The 16384-nt window shown below is 39.2% G+C and overlaps 2 protein-coding genes across 2 annotated transcripts; one reads left to right on the top strand and one right to left on the bottom strand.

The window, feature by feature from the left end:
- Positions 1–3285: 3285 nt before the first annotated feature.
- LOC116266727 (uncharacterized) lies at positions 3286–6228 on the top strand. The gene is made up of 2 exons (XM_031648037.2): positions 3286–5531; positions 5727–6228. Exons 1-2 carry the CDS (start codon positions 3632–3634, stop codon positions 5876–5878), a joined length of 2052 nt encoding a protein of 683 aa, XP_031503897.1. The 5' UTR covers positions 3286–3631; the 3' UTR covers positions 5879–6228.
- A 220-nt stretch (positions 6229–6448) lies between these two features.
- LOC116254988 (protein SUPPRESSOR OF PHYA-105 1-like) lies at positions 6449–15864 on the bottom strand. The gene is given in 9 exon segments (XM_031630677.2): positions 6449–7537; positions 7743–7802; positions 7884–8201; positions 8701–8847; positions 9712–10493; positions 10496–10608; positions 12308–12465; positions 13070–14853; positions 15618–15864. Coding segments are annotated over 8 exon segments (3498 nt in total). The 5' UTR covers positions 14798–14853; positions 15618–15864; the 3' UTR covers positions 6449–7345.
- Positions 15865–16384: the final 520 nt, after the last annotated feature.

Genomic DNA, 16384 nt, shown 5'->3' with positions numbered 1-16384 from the left:
TGTAAATCGATCTACTGATTTCATTTCAAATTCATTTAGTCAGATTTGGCAAAGAGATTTGGATCCAATAACTAATTGGTTTCATCGTTGAGCCTGGATTCGAATCTGACATGTTATTAAAATTCGCCAAATATCCAGCTCAATTGGATATAAGTGTGAGCTCTCTTATGCTAAACATCAAGTCTAAATTCCATTTTGATGTGATGGCACTAACATCCTCAAGGAGACAAAAATGCATATTCATCTTTTACTCCAAACTTACTGAACGAGTGATTGGCATATGTCACCTGGGAGGAGGAACATAGCAAAGCTACCCTGGCATTTTTCTCTCATTTAACTGGTAGCTAAGTCATTTTATCCCCCAATGTGAGTATTTTTGTAACCTACAAACAGTTAAAAAGCCGAATTATGTTTTTATAATGCATGTTGTCAAACACATGCTAAAATAACTCGACCCACTTCCACACTAAGCTCAGGCGATTTCGTTTGATGGATCTTATCCTACTTCTTAACAACTTTTGTTTTAACCTGAAAAATTGTTAAAAACCATCACAATCTTCAATACAAGAAGAAGGACCAAACTCTAAAAGGTGGCATTACAATCCACCCGTTAATATATTTGCACGTGTGGGATCTTAGGCTTGAGTGTTGAACCATGCTTCAATAACATTCAAACGACTTGACTCGCTCTCATACAGGGGCGGAGGGAGGGGGGGGCCCGCCCGGGCCATGGCCCGAGTGAGCGCAAGAAAAAAAAAATTTACATTGAAAAAATCAAATTTTTTTAGTTTGGCCCGACCGGTCGCTCCTCATCGTTCTTCTTGGCCCGACACTGGCCCGGTCTGCAAATCGTCTTGGCCTGACCCTAGAAAAAATCTTGGCTCGGACTCCTGATTCGACGGATTCCAACATATGTTTTTCTTAATAGTTTCAGTTCCAACCTTAAACAAAAAATTAAGAAAAAAACAACCAACTAACTTTATAAGTTTTTTAAAAATGAGACTCTCAAAGTGGGGCATTTCATATCCTCCAAACCACAGTTTCATAAAATATGGCATAATTTTGCCCACCATTGATTATGAGATTTGGAAGTGACACTCGTGATTGCCAATGCTTTTTAAGACAAGAATATAATTTCTTGAAAAACATGCTTTGCTGAAGTACAAAGAACAATGTGCAGAGCTAGATTTTTTTTGGTTTAAAGGGGCACTATTTTATAAATTTCCATTTTTAAGTGGCATTATATATATATATATATATATATATATATATATATATATATATATATATATACTTATTATCCTTTTTAAACTAAGTAGATCCATGTTTTGCTTTTTAAACTATTTTATAAAGATTTCAAAATCTGAGGATGGTATGATCAGCTCAGATCCGAGATAAGAATATGACCCCCGAGCTTTTATTATTATGTCAACAAAATTAGATAGATAAATAAACAAACGAATAAAGTTTTAGCAGAAAAGTCTGTTTTTTTTTTTTAATTTGATTACAATTACACAAAAAAAAGACCAGTAGTCAGGAATAATTTCTTACAAATTACAAATAACTTCGCCTAGATTTTTTTTAAAGGTTAAAAAAAAATGATTTACTGTTCCAATTAAGAAATAGCTTCCCGGAATGAAATTCATGGCTGTCTTGCACTAATATATGGAAAAGTTTAGGGAAGATGTCTGAAAATAGGAAAAAGTAATGAAGGAGTGGCAAGGTTGGAAATTTGGTGGAGTGTGTTAAGGGGAAATCTCCAGTCAAACCAGCAAAGAATCTGAAGACCAAAGGCTGACGCATTTGGTTAAAAGAAGAAAAATAAATAACAATTTTCAGAAACACACCAAACGATTTGCTGATTATTAAAAAACTGATTTTTTGTATTATGAAAACACTCTCAACTTTTTTGGTCAACCAAAAAAAAAAAATCCATGAGCTCATTTCTGGCAAATTAATTGCTCAGTCAGCGTAAAATGACTACTTTATCCTCTAAAAATAACATGAAAAATACACCTTCGTCAATATTTAGGTTCCCTTGTATAACTTTTCAACATTTGTGAAAGACAATTAACACATTATATTAGATATTAATAAAAGTAAAGTAAATTAGTTTGGATATAGTTAATCATGAATTAGCACTACTATTGACCTTACTGAGGGTATTTTTGTCATTTTGTAACCTAGGGCTACTCGAGGATTTTTTTTTTTTTTAATGAGGGTGCAGAACTTATGGTGTTTCTAACAATATTAAAAGCTTGAGTGCGGTTTGGAGTTTTTTGTTAATTCATTCAGTGCATTTATGAAAATTGTCCAAGAAAGAAAGGAACAAAACAAAATTTACAAATAAGCACCCTTTCTTGTTCTATTTACGGGTGCCCCTAACTTTGATGAAAGAATGTCATTTGTTATCGGCTCTATGGTGAAAGAGAGTGAAAAGGATTGCCCTCTTGTTGACACACAGCACACAACCTAACACCCAAAACGGCCAACAGTTGTGCCTTTACATCCAAGCTAAAGAATTATTTCATTAAGTTCGCTAGCTAAGTATATTCAACATTTCTCATTTAAATCCACATTCTTGGGAATGAACTTATGATTTTTTTTTTAATGTAATCAAAATTTGATGCATTACAAATTGTTATATTTTGATGCGTTTGATATTTTGCTAAATTATGTATTTGAATTACAACTACCAACCTGTAAAAGCCATCCGGTTAATATGAGGGGGTCCGGAGATTTTGTTCAAAACCTTTAAAGGTTTTTTGAAATGTTTTCACAAGAGGTCATTATATTTTTTAAAATATTTAAACGGGCTAAATTATAGTTACTGCTCAGTTTTTTCGAAAACCCTCAGGAGAGGTCGCCGTCTCCGCCCTTATTTAAGCCTAGAAAGTTTGTTTGGTCGGTTGTTTGAGAATAGTTTTGTTTTCTAAGGTACCACTTGTAAATTTTCAAATAAGTGATCGGTTGCTCGTAAATAGGTTTGAAGAATGGGTAAAGTTTTGTAAATTAAGAAACGGGAAAAAATCGTCAAAAAGAAGAGGGGGCCTCTTTGTTCCCTTTGCCGTGTACGCACGAAGAGGGCGGCGGTTAAGCTGACCGTTACGTCGACACGGCAATTTGAAAAATTAGCACCAACGCACGCAACTGGAACAACCGAAACTCTCCAACCGCAATTTCCCTCTCTCTCTCCCTCTCGCTCCTACCTGTAAGCCTCTAATTTAGACGTGGCGACAAGTGTTGGGTCGCCACCATCTCCCTCTCTAAAGTGATGACCAACGATCCTTCCTCTTCCTACAACCAGAGCCCAAGAACTTCTCTCTCTCTCTCTCTTGTTATGGTCAAAATCTACCAGATTGATTTCATCTCATTCAAGTCCTTGGGAGAGTTTCTGTTTCTTGATTTTTTGCTTTCGAGAAGCACTTCCTTTTAGAGTCCAACCTTGAAGCCTGAGGTTTCTGAGGCGCTCTGGTCATCTCACCACCCCCCCCCCCCCTCCCTCCCTCTCAGGCTATTTGTAAGATTTTTTTTGTTTTGATCCTTTTGTTGGTAAGAGAAGTGTGATTGGAAGATTTCGTGATTATCAATTCAACCAACGGTTTCTCCAGGTGGGGAGGAGACCATTACGATGGAGAGACTTCGGCAGATTGGAGAGGTTCTGGGGAGCCTGAAGGCTCTCATGGTTTTCAAGGAAGAAATTAAGATCAATCGAAACCAATGCACGGTGTTGGTTGAGATTTACAATCTTGGGTTCGACGTGATTGCCGATGAGATGGCGCAGAATCTGAAATTCGAAGAGAGGTTAACGAAATGGAAGGTTTTGGATCAGCCATTGAGGGAACTTCACAGAACTGTGAAAGAGGGGGAAGCATACATAAGGCAGTGCTTGGAGCCAAAAGAATGGTTAGTCAAGGCAATTTGCCTTGCACAGAACAACGACTGCGTTGAATTCCACATCCATAACTTCTTCATGTGCTTTTGTATTGCCATGGAAGCGTTAGAAGTTGCAAGCGAGGTTGCGGGTTGTGATCAGTGTGAGATTCAGAAGAAGAGGATTCTCATCTCCAAGAAATATGAGAAGGAATGGCTGGACAGGAAGCTTTTTCACTGGAAATTTGGCAAACAGTACTTGGTGACAAATGATACACTGAAGAAAATAGAAGCAGCTTGGAATTCAGATAGAAGGATGTTATTGGATGCTATCGACGAAAAGAGAAAGCTGGCAGGCGCTGGAATGAAACAGGAAGGCAGAATCCTGGACATTCTGCTGAATAACTATGAGGGTCTAGAACCGTCCAAAGGGAAGATGTTCCCTTCATCGATACTGGTCGGTTCTAAGGATTATCAGGTTAGAAGAAGATTGGGAAATGGCAGTCAGTATAAGGAAGTCCAGTGGATGGGAGAAAGCCTGGTCGTCAGACATTTCTTCGGAGAGGTTGAGTCATTGATTCCAGAGATCAGTCAGCTGTCTGCACTAATGCACCCAAACATTATGAATTTCCTTTGTGCATTTACTGATGAAGAAAAGAAGGAATGCCTTCTAGTCATGGAGCTCATGAACAAGGATCTTGGCAGCCATATCAAAGAAGTATGCAGTCCGAGGAGACGGGTGCCTTTCTCTCTCCCAGTAGCTGTCGACATCATGCTTCAAATAGCAAGAGGAATGCAGTATCTGCACTCTCAGAAGATATACCATGGTGATCTGAACCCATCAAACATACTTGTGAAGATGAGAGGCTCCTCTCTGGAAGGCTATGTGCATGTAAAAGTATCCGGTTTTGGCCTACCAACCGTCAAGAAATTTGGCCCGCGCAGTCCGACGACTCAAGCATCCCCTGATTCATTTATTTGGTACGCTCCAGAGGTTCTTGCAGAGCAAGACCAGGGAAGCACAACGAACGCAAGGTACACAGAGAAGGCAGATGTGTATAGCTTCGCCATGATCTCTTTTGAGCTTTTAACTGGTAAAGTTCCCTTTGAAGAAGGTCATCTACAAGGAGGCAAAATGAGTAGGAATATAAGAGCTGGCGAGAGGCCCCTGTTTCCATTTCCATCACCTAAGTACTTGACAAGTTTAACTAAAAAATGTTGGCAAGCAGAACCCAGTCAGCGTCCAAGTTTCTCATCCATCTGCAAGACCCTGCGGTTTATCTCTCGTTTTCTGGCACTGAATCCTGATCATAGTCAACCTGAGCCAATTGCACCAGCAATTGATTACTGTGAACTTGAAACAGTTCTTTCAAAAAATGTAGCTGGATGGGCACACTCAGAGACCACCCGAGTGGCAGATGTACCCTTTCAGATGTTTGCTTACAGAGCTGCAGAGAAGGAAAGGATAACCATAAACTTGAAAGACAAAAACTCAGAGTCCGGAAGTGAGGCATCGGTCTGCGAGGACGACAGCACTCCCACACCAGAGGATCCTTTTTCTACACCAGTTGCACTGTCTAATTCACCTTCCAGTTCAGACAACATCAGGAAACCATCCACCAAGAAATCGGGAGATGCAAAAGCCAGCAAAACCTCAGGTAACCCCCCTTTACTCAACGGTTGGAACACAGTAGTAATATGCATTCTGTTGGCATCGTCAAAGTTTCTCTCCGCCCTTGGATGTTGCAGGAATTACATTTTTTTATGAAAAGCTCACTAAATGTTAATAAGCTGCCGATGAATGCTCATGTTCAGCTCCCACTTATTTCTCTTCCGCCCTTCTTTTATCATAGGACAACAAAACAAAGCGAGAACGCAAAGACCACCTCAGTTAGCATGCGGCCGAAGTATGAGGATGAACTCAGAAAGTCAATTGCAGCCGATGGTTATGAGCCCAAACAGGCGAAGAAGATCCGGTCATGTCTCTGATTCTGAGATTGCTTAGGAATAGACATAATTTTGTGCTGCTCAAACAAAATATCACGAACTCAGAGAGCCAGTTGCAGCCCATGGCCATGAGCCAAACAGGCGAAGCTGATCCGATCATGTCACTGATTCTGAGATTGCTTAGCAATAGACATAAGTTTGTGCTGCTTAAGCAAAAAATTATGTGATTATCTCCGGTTGGCAATTTGTGGATATTTAACACAAGTTTCCATGTTGGTCGTTAGCGTTTTATCTTTATCGACTTTCGAAAAAGCCCCTTTTAACTGTGAAGCGGGGAGATGTTAACCTCTGTATGGAGATTCGTATATTACCAATCACAGAGATTTCAGCTTTTGAAATCTCCCTCTCTCTCTCTTACGTAATGAAGAAAATTGCAAATGGCTAGTAGAGTTCTTGTAAACGTTGAATTTTCCACTGGAACACCAGCAGCATAAATTGAGAATATGAAGAATTATAGCTTCTTGGTGTCAAACATACAAAATTTTTCCCGTAAAATAGATATTACGAAACCTGCCCTATTACAAGCTCTCCTCTACCTTGTACACTCGGATGAAGCTGACTCGAAGCCAATCAGAAAACGATGTAACATTCACTTGAAACTGTTTAAAGCAACAAATAAACATTACAAATCTGGCTGCTTCTAGCACGACAAATTTATGTACAATTGTTGCAATCTTGGTTCAGTCAGACAACCCTGAGATTTGGTAGATAGCACTGAAGCGGCTTCTTCAAAGCACTGGAGGTTTTGTAACGCAGCAGGGGCCATCAAGATGTATCATCATCAGGGCTCTCAAACATACTTGAAAATGTGCAAAATCAAGCTATACAGTATGCAGACGTTGAGATCATCTCAAATTCTACAGTTCTAATCAGTGTCCATTAATCTATAGGTCATCTGGTGAAGTCCGTAAGATTTTAGAGCAGGGCATTACGCTTTCCGAGAAGCAAAAACCCCAGCATATGGTCCAACAAAAATTTTCATCAAAAAATATGTACAAAAGCTCATCATAACGGTCATTTCTAAGGTGTACCAATAAATCAAGGATATCAAGAGCGAATCAAGGTTGGTGCATCATGAGAACAGTGCCTTGCACAACATCAGATCCATCACTGCAATCTATCAAAAGCCAGCAACAAAGCAATAAAGCCTTAATATGCTGATGCTTTGGAGTCTCCCTTATTTCCATGAGTATCCCATGCATCATATGCAGCTGTTAACCATTGTGCTCATTTGTCACGTCAGCCAACAACAAGGGGAGGCCCAATGTATGGTACTGGGTTTATGTCACTAAAGCACCCTGTACAGGCTCCTTTATGTCTTTCAGAAATTCTGGAAGTAGATGACCCTTATCGTGCTGCTTTGTCCATGTGACAGAGATATGGAAATTGACAAAGGCCGCAACAAGACCTTTTTTGGGGATTTTAACTTTCAACCATGAAACTCCTTGAGGAACTCATGCCCATACTAAACTAACTCCAACAGCTTAATATTACCATTGGAGTTTGCAGCAACAACCATGTTTGACTTTGCCCTCCAACAAACACTAGAAACAAACAGCCCATTATCATCACCTATCTCTTGCCCCGACACTGGATCCAAAGCACCAAACTTGTGAGAAGTTATCGGCATAGGAAGAGACCTATGGTAGGCATAAACCTGTGGGAGAGGTAGCATGAATAAGCAACACTTGTTCAGATTGTTTAATGTTTAGGAATCCACTAAAACCAAAATTTATCTTCGTTGAATTTGATGAGTCATGATCAAGCAAGTACCACACATATTCTTTCGAATTTTCTAGCATACTAAAGTGTCATTTGCAAGAGATAAGTAGACAAAGTGAGACTTAAGTTAAAAAAAGTACCTCGTTTGTTTCAGACCCACATGCAATATACCCATCAGAAACAGAGAGGCCCACAAAGTTCTGAAAAATAAAATTATTTATATCTTCATCAGCATAAAGATAACTGTTTTGAAAAATTATTTCAGAAACTAGAACACAAACCTTTTCATTTGTATGACCCTTCAAGGTCAAACTGCAAGCACTGGAAGAGAGACCAGAGTAATTTGTTCTATTGAGATCCCATATCTTCAGTTTATTATCAGTGGATGCTGAAATGACTGTGCTCGCATCCAAGAATTTCACATAACTGACAGCTTTCTCATGTCCAGCTAACGTGCACCATGGTACTCTTGTATTTCGAAGATCATAACAGAAGACCTTGTAATCAGCTGAGCCAAAGGACAACAAATGTGTGGAATATGGGGAAAATTGGACGCAACAGACATTTGCATGGTTTCTTATTGTGCCGATAGAGTTTTTCTGTAAACAAAATGAAAAGAAAAGAATTTGGGTGAGCTGCAAATTTTGAAAAGCAAACTTTCTTCAAAGTTATCAAAATCACGTAAAAATTAGTTCCTTTAATGATCAAACAATCACATTCCTATATGGAAATTAGAAAGAAAAAAAGCCACTTTCAAAATAATGCCTTTCTCCTATATTTTTCCAATGGCTTCTCATATAGAACCAAAGAAATCAATTGGCTGCCAAGCTATAAAATATAAACGAACACTAGTTGACAATCTTCTAGAGAGATGATTAATGCATCTCCAGTTCCTCATTTGCAAGTGGACAGGTCATGACAAAGCTATACAAGGCTGGCAAAATCAGAATGGACCTTATTTTACAATCATTCAATAAGCTCCACACCTATGTTCCACTGGAAAGAACCAGAGTGGATTCTTATTTGATTTGCATATCTTTGCTTATTAAGATCCATAAACAAAAGCAGTGTAATTAACAGAAAAGTGAAAACAGATACCTCTTTGATGCTCCAAAGTTTCACAGAACAGTCATCACTTCCGCTGGCCAACTTTGTTGGATCAGTTACAGAAAAATCAACAGACCATGCTCTCTTTTGGTGCTCTCCGTAGTTCATAAATCCCTGCCCACTGTTTGCATCCCATAGCTGAGAAAGATGTACCACACCAAAAAATGAAACAGATCAGATCCTTAATCAAGGATGCACGCAAATTGTAATCAAGCAAAAATTACAATCTAAAAGTACAAAAAAGTCATCACAAACTAATTTTTTACTTCATTAGTGGTCTCTTATTCCAACGATTCAGTTAGGTATCTAACTTCCAACCTGCAACTTATTGCAAATTTTACAAATTAATTACATTGTCCAGCTTAATTGTCTACCTTCCAAACCTGCAACTTATTGCAAATTTTACAAATTAATTCAACTGTCCAGCTATGGTTCCAGGTTGAGATAAAGTTTGTCTAATCCAAGGTAATTTTTCCTCAACTTCAAAATAATATCAATTATCAAGTGCTTTTTTTCCTTTGTAACATTGCACTTCCGTCCCTAATTTTCATTTCCTTGTCAAAGCAATTTGGTTTCATTCAGGACAACTATGAGGTTTTTCAATTCTTTACCAACAGTTTACATATTGAAGCACATGTTAAACAAGAACACAATGGAATGAAGCATGACATAAATCAATAAATGTGTGAAACAGTTGCAGAAACGACCAGCTTCAGATTTCTTAAATAGACTTCTAGTTCCTGGCTTTTCCTGTTCTATTTCAGTATTTTAAATATTTTCAAGAAAGACAAGATGAGACGAGCTGGTTAGGCCTCCTTAATAAGAAGAGTGGTTTGATTTAGGTGTGCATGTTAGAGAGCTGGGAAGAAAATAGAAGTTGCAAGATAAAGCAGAAGGAATTAACAGAATCACTATTTATGATTCCTAAAAACAATGAATAAACTATCAGCATGAGAAACATTTTCACCAATTATTTTTTTCCAGTAGATATTGAAGACAAACCTGAACTACACCATCATAATCAGTTGATGCCAAGTAGTTTTTAATATAGCTATTCCAGCATACACAGCTGAGCTTAGATCTGCTTGACATCTCAATCACAGGGTAGTGAATGTCAACCATCCCATTCATTAAGGACTGGAACTCGAAGATCTTGACCTTCTTTGATACACCAGCAGCAGCAAAATACTCCTCATCACGGTCAAAACTCAAAGAGCAAATAACATTTGCAGAATTGAGGAGATCGCCATTTCTTAGAACACCACGTACTACAAACTTAGAGTATCGTGCATACCTACAGAAGCCATCAAAAAAAGCTCCACGTGTGTCCTCTATTTCAGAATCCTTAGAACCCTCAGCACTATCAGCTGACGGTGAGGAGCATCTATCTTGATTCCTCAGCACGTCCCTGTCTGTCCGTGTTACATTCTCACTTTCAGCAAGCTTAAGTTTTGAACGCATGGAAAAATATGCATCCTCTAACTGACTAATATTCTTTAATATCCTGGCTTCATTAGAACATGAGATAGGTGACCAAGAGGAACCTCCCACATTTGTTGCCAAAGATTCTTTATTTTGACATGTTGAACCTAGATTTTCAGTGATATCCTGAATTTGAGTTCTCAAGTCATCGCCTGCTTTATCCTCCTTGTGTGACTTCGGCAGAAAGGAATTACCTTGCAACAGTGCTTGCCTTCTCTCAACTTCCAATATATCTGCTTCTAGACTTCCGATATCTTCAACCAGCTTACAGGATAGTGTGTGCTTCTGCTCTTTCAAGGTAAAAGGAAATGCAGCAGCAACTCTGATTCAACATCCTCTTCATCAAGAGATAGAGATGAATTATTTTCCCCTGAGATCTCAGGTGATTCAAAGATCAAACCTGATTGCAGCACTTCCCTGTTTGTTATACCAAAGGATGAAAAATGAGAAGCCTCCATGTCTAAGCAGAGATGCCAAACTTACACTAACTTGATAAGGTAGACAATCAAGACTTCCATTCTCTGGAGGCCTATGCTATTTACCAAATAAAACACATGAAATTGCTCTCTTTCTCTCTCTCTCTAAACAGCATTTTAGATGAAAACTGTAAGCAACAATTGCTACCATATTATAATTAAAACACCAATAAATCAGTCCAAATAAAGATAGAATAAATGCAAATTTCATAAAAATTTCCAATGCATATTGTTCAAATAAGCTGAATGAGACTACGTTGATTGCATGACATACAGGTTTAATACAAAAAATGTCTATAAAGTGTTCTTCCGACAATGTCTGTTAAGTGTTTTTGTGACATAGCTCCCATAGAATCACTCAAAGTAATGTTGTGAACACAGATCTGAACAAGGATCAAAAAACAGAAGCTGGATTATATCAGTAAAAGCCAAAAACAGGATGAATTTCTTTGATTTTTAACTCAATAAATATGTTCAAATTTTAAATAATAAAAATATGTAATTATGTATAAATTTCAATATAAAAATCGAAAAAAGAATATAGTCCTGCAAACATGCTCGATACAGTAGCATAAATCTTATCAGTCATTCTTGCTTAGTGAAAATTACTAATAGTTTTCTTGTTCATTCATCTTTATTTTCTTCAACAATGATTTTTTTTTATTCTTCTTACTATACTGTCAAAGGACAGCCGTGGTAGACAGTCAGTTTTGCTATACTTTAGCATGACTCCACAACACAGAAACAATCCTGGCCATCTCTTTTTGTTGCATGACCAATAAATGTTACGACCTCATACCTTTTGCTTCTGCCAATACCAACAACACCAGGTTCTCAAATGTTCATCTTAATTCTGCTTATGTAAAAAATAGTTTTCCCTTAGTACATTGGCAGTGTTGTCATCTTCTGGAGGAATAATTATAGTAAAAAGGCAGCCACACACTAGCAAAAAAAACCATCTCTCTCTCTCTTTCCTACTTAACATGAATAAGCGAAACTTCTACTTAACATATACGATACCATGAGGGGAAAAGTAATCCCATGTTAACAAGACACAGTAAGGTGTGCCTGAGAGATGGAAGAGAATGTCTGAGATGTTCTCTTCCCCCATTTCAGTCGCACCCAAGGATGCAACAGAAATTTTTAGAAAAGGAGGCTTTTAAGCAAGTTTGGCAGAACATGTCATGGGATGCCCTTAACTATGTTTAAAAACCATGTTTCAATGAGGAATGTACAGTCCAGTCAAAAGTCTGTCTTAGCTTGACCACCATTTAAGCACCTCTTAAGAGCCACTATTTAGACCAACACATACCATGTGATGTCCTGCCCCTTTTTCCCCTAATATTACCATAAATACAATCAAACACATGCGATGTGATGTCTTCTCTCACCCATTCTTCCCCTAATATTGATTCTCTATGGTGTTATTGCTTATTACCATGTTTTGCCAACACGTGATGTTCATAGCTGGAAATATATGTATCACCCTCCATTTGGTGGTGCAGTTTTCGAATTTGCAACTATTTTGCATTGAAAGGGAAGATGCTACATTCTGGAATTTGTCTTAACAACGTACTATGGTCTATGGTACACATATTAAAGGAACTCTACCAAAAAAAGTGCTTCCCCTAAGTACATACCTCGCTTTAGGTCGAGATAGTGGCTCGGGATGGAGCAGCCAAAGACAGAAACCCGCTTCCTTTGGATTCTCAGCCAAGAAATTTGGAGGGAGGATACGATGCCTCAAATCTGACATTGATGCTTCATGCATCTCCCATGACTTGGAACAGCAAAACAGCTGACACAAAAAAGCATTGCCACTAGCTTCATAGTTCATACATACAGGTTACAGCATAGCATAAGAAGAAATCCCTGTAGCGGCAGAAGCTCAAGAGCATGCAAGTAACAAAAACATAAAAAATCCCAATCAATGTCCAATATCTATTTGTTTGAAATTCCTTTAGACAAAGAATATTCTTATTAGCATCCCCATAAAAAATTTGCAAATCCATAAGTTTTTGCCGATTAACATAATCATATGCATACAAGTTAGCAAAGGTTCACTAACAGAAATGATAAAGTGAAGATCTTTTAGAGTGACATGGAGTTAGTTCATAATAAAAAACATGACCATGACAGCTTTTGCAGCAACTGTAAAAAGAAGCACCACAAAAAGAGAATTTATGAAAGGTAGAAATTTGAACATTACTTTTCTTGTCATTTTGTTTTCATTTATCTTTAAGAATATTTAGAAATAGTGAAATACTAATATTCAAAAAGCTGAAAAAGAATTTTGCAATTTGATTTATGTCATATTTATGAAACTTATAACCAAGAAAAAAAAACAATATTCAAGGTAAGTGAAAGAAAAAGAATCAATCATATCTCCAGCATGTGCATACCTCAAAAAGGAGAACACCAAGACTGTATATGTTTGATGGTAAGGAACATGCCTTGCCGTTGATCCCCTCTGGACTAGTATACCACATCTCTTCCAACTGCTTAACATTAAGAACAAAATGTTTCTGAGGTTGATTAGGCAAATCTGAGCCAATGTACCTTTTTGAGGTATTACGATCCTCATACTCACTCTGATGTACCCTCAGTTTACCCCGAGAATGTGGTAATAAATTAGTATTTGCAGCTACGTCTGCTACTGGTTCAGGTCTTAAATCATATGTTGATGGTGATAAGGGATGCTGATTAGATAACCTCAAGCCACTGCTGAACCGCTGAGGTTTTGACAATGGACTTAAATGGCTGTGAAAACCACCCAATGACCAGTAATCATGTTTCATGCCAGTTCCTGTGCTATTGTCAAAAGGAATCGACATATGTTGTCGCTTCCGTTTCAAATGGCCACCAACAGAAGAGTGCATGAAAGCAGAAGTACCACCTGAACTACCCAAAGGCATATGAAAACTTGAAGAACCAACATAATTAACTTGATTCTGTGACGAGATCACAAAACTTGATGGCCACAAATCTTTTATAAAAACCCCTTGAGAGTGAGCCAGATTGACTAGCTCTACAATTTGCTTAAATACAATCAGTCGTTCAGATTTATTTAATTTATGGCTCCCAGGCTGAAGCCACTCCCTTACATTAACAGCATCCTCAAATGAACCAAAACTGATCCCACAACCAGTCTGTGAAGATGAAGTACCAGCACAAGCAACAGAACCTTCAGATGCATCTGAACAAATGTTAGCATCAGAAACACCTTTTCCAAAATTTATAGGTTTTGCAACAGCATCAGATTCTTTAAGAGGCTCCACATCCCTAACTGCAATCCCTTTTCCCTTGAAGGTGCTCCTGGCAAAGAACTCGGAAAATCCAGAAGATGATATAACTCTGGTGCGGATCCCCCCACCCTGCACTTCAGTGGTTGATGGAGCGCTTAACTGGTGATGCCTATCACTGGACTCCAAGTTCCCAACAACTATACTACGTTCTTGACAGGGACGCAGAATTGAAACCGGCGTCTGGTCCCAAGTCCTGTGCAACCGGACATTCCTGAACTTCTCTTTGTCAGTATCACCATGAGTTCCTGCAGAGGGCATTTTTGCGCTAAAATCGACAGTTGCCTGTTCCTTACAGGTCACCTGACTGTGTGCACTTCCACTTCCTTGATCCACGATTTGGTGAGGGTTCTGCCCATGGACTCTTCTTCCCTGCGCTTGCCCAACTTCACAAATTTCAACAGGTGCAGCATTCGAGCACCCATCCGCTGAGGAAACATTTGGCCTCCCTTTGTAGTTATTGAATGTCAATTCTTCAACCATTAAGTCAGTATTATTCATAGGGCAATCATGCCCAGAATTAGACCAAGAATGGGAAAGGGATCCACCTTTTGAGCTATCAAGAATTTGTCTCTTGGCTTCTAAAATCTCCCCAAAAACCACTGGTGATCCAGGGTACAAACTAATGGCATTATGTGCCAGAAGTGACCTGAATGAAGAGAGCTCTTCTGGCCACTCGTGCTCTGATGAAGCAAATTGGGCTTGAGATTCCAACGCATTGCACCTATCCAGCTGCAGGACGTTATCAGTGTCGGTTACCTTAGTGGGCGGACACCCCGTCGTCTGCTTTACCGTCTCGCTCTGAGGACCTTCATCCATCCCTTCCATGGATCCCCAAACAGATCCGAAACAATCACATCATCCAGCAAGCTACAAACCATCAACTGCAGTGCCCAGAATGTGAGAAAGTTTAGCCCAAAAAAAAAAAAAAAACCTCCAGCAAGTAACAAAAAACGCAAAACCAATAATTCATTCCACACGACAGCCAACAATCGCCAGCTAAAATGGCAAGAAACTCAATTGAAATTACTGAACTTCCTAACTTAAACCCCCCAACATTCAAATTCTGCAACTCGCACGCACAATAACTCGACAGTTTACAGACCAGCTCCGTTTTTATAAAAAAAACTCGCAATCCATCCGATAAGAGCGGAAAAGAAAGAGTTGAAAAGATAAGGACCTGCAGCTGAAGAATTTAATCAACCTCCGCCGGCACCCGAACCAAGAATCACTCCCCCGAGGTATAACAGAAAGGCCCCAATACATAAGGAAAAATGAAAAAAAAAAATCGGGACAAACTGGATTCGACGGAGTAGAACCAAACGACAAACCAAAACAGAGAACCAGTCCGCAAACGATCGCCCGTAACACTAAATTCCCAGAATTAATCTTCTCCACAGTCGAACCCCAACTACGAAACCCTAACCCGTAGAGAAACAGATGAACCCCGAACAAAAATGAAAACGGAGAACGAATAAACACAAGAGAAATCAATCGAATTATTGTACCCTAGCCGCTAGATTTATGGCTCAAATTCCGCGCTTTTTCCTTCCGTTGGCTTTTCCTCAGAGCTCAACTAAGAGCAGGAAACTGCAGGCAGCCGTCACAAAACTAAAAACTCATTGCAGCAGAATTTTTTAAATCTCACCTTTTCCGTGCAAAATCGCTTCGTTTGTCCTCGTCGGCGTCCGTCGCGTTCGCTCGCAAGAGTACATCGGAAGCCCCAGGTAAATTAAAAGGCAAAACAAAATAAAATAAACTAAACAGGAGGGCGCGCCAAAGCAAAGGCACACGCACAATAACTTTAGAATCGAAAGAAGGGACGGAGAGAGAGAGAGAAGAGACGCGGAGGATTTTTTTTTTTTTTCCTGGCAGCAGAAAACTGAAAAGCAGTGGTGGCGTAGTTCGTCCTTTCTCGCCGAATTACTGCACCGCCACTGCCATAGTCACCACGAGCCACGTGAAACGGACCTCTGTTTCAAAAGTATTGCGTTTCTGCCATCCAGGTCGGTTCGAACCATCGTCGCCCACGCCGACCTGGTCTGTCAGCCATATATTTCTCCTTTTTAATATGGTAGTAAAATAATATTTGCTTACTACATAAAGAAGGAATCGATATAACTACCATGTTGTGAAAAGAAATCGTTTTATTTGGCTTCGTTTAGTTTGCCTACCAAGTGAATTTCATTTCTCCCTAAAACTTGGACGTGGATCGGTTTGGCTATTGGTGCATCGGTCGGTGTGGGTCGAGGTCGCGCGTTGGCATGGGTGTAATTACGGTGACCGGCAAGGGGATTTAAATACGAGCCGAAGCGGTTGTGGTTACCGGAGATGTTTTATATTTTTAATATAAGAGTTCGTCGCGGGACACTGGAGGGAAGGAAGGAGGCCACGCGGTCGCCATCGGTTGGTGGT

The sequence above is a fragment of the Nymphaea colorata genome, chromosome 1 (assembly GCF_008831285.2).
Source record: "Nymphaea colorata isolate Beijing-Zhang1983 chromosome 1, ASM883128v2, whole genome shotgun sequence".
NCBI classification, from domain to species: Eukaryota; Viridiplantae; Streptophyta; class Magnoliopsida; order Nymphaeales; family Nymphaeaceae; genus Nymphaea; species Nymphaea colorata.
Note: the sequence above shows the minus strand (reverse complement) of the source record. Positions and strands in the feature narration are given on the sequence as shown.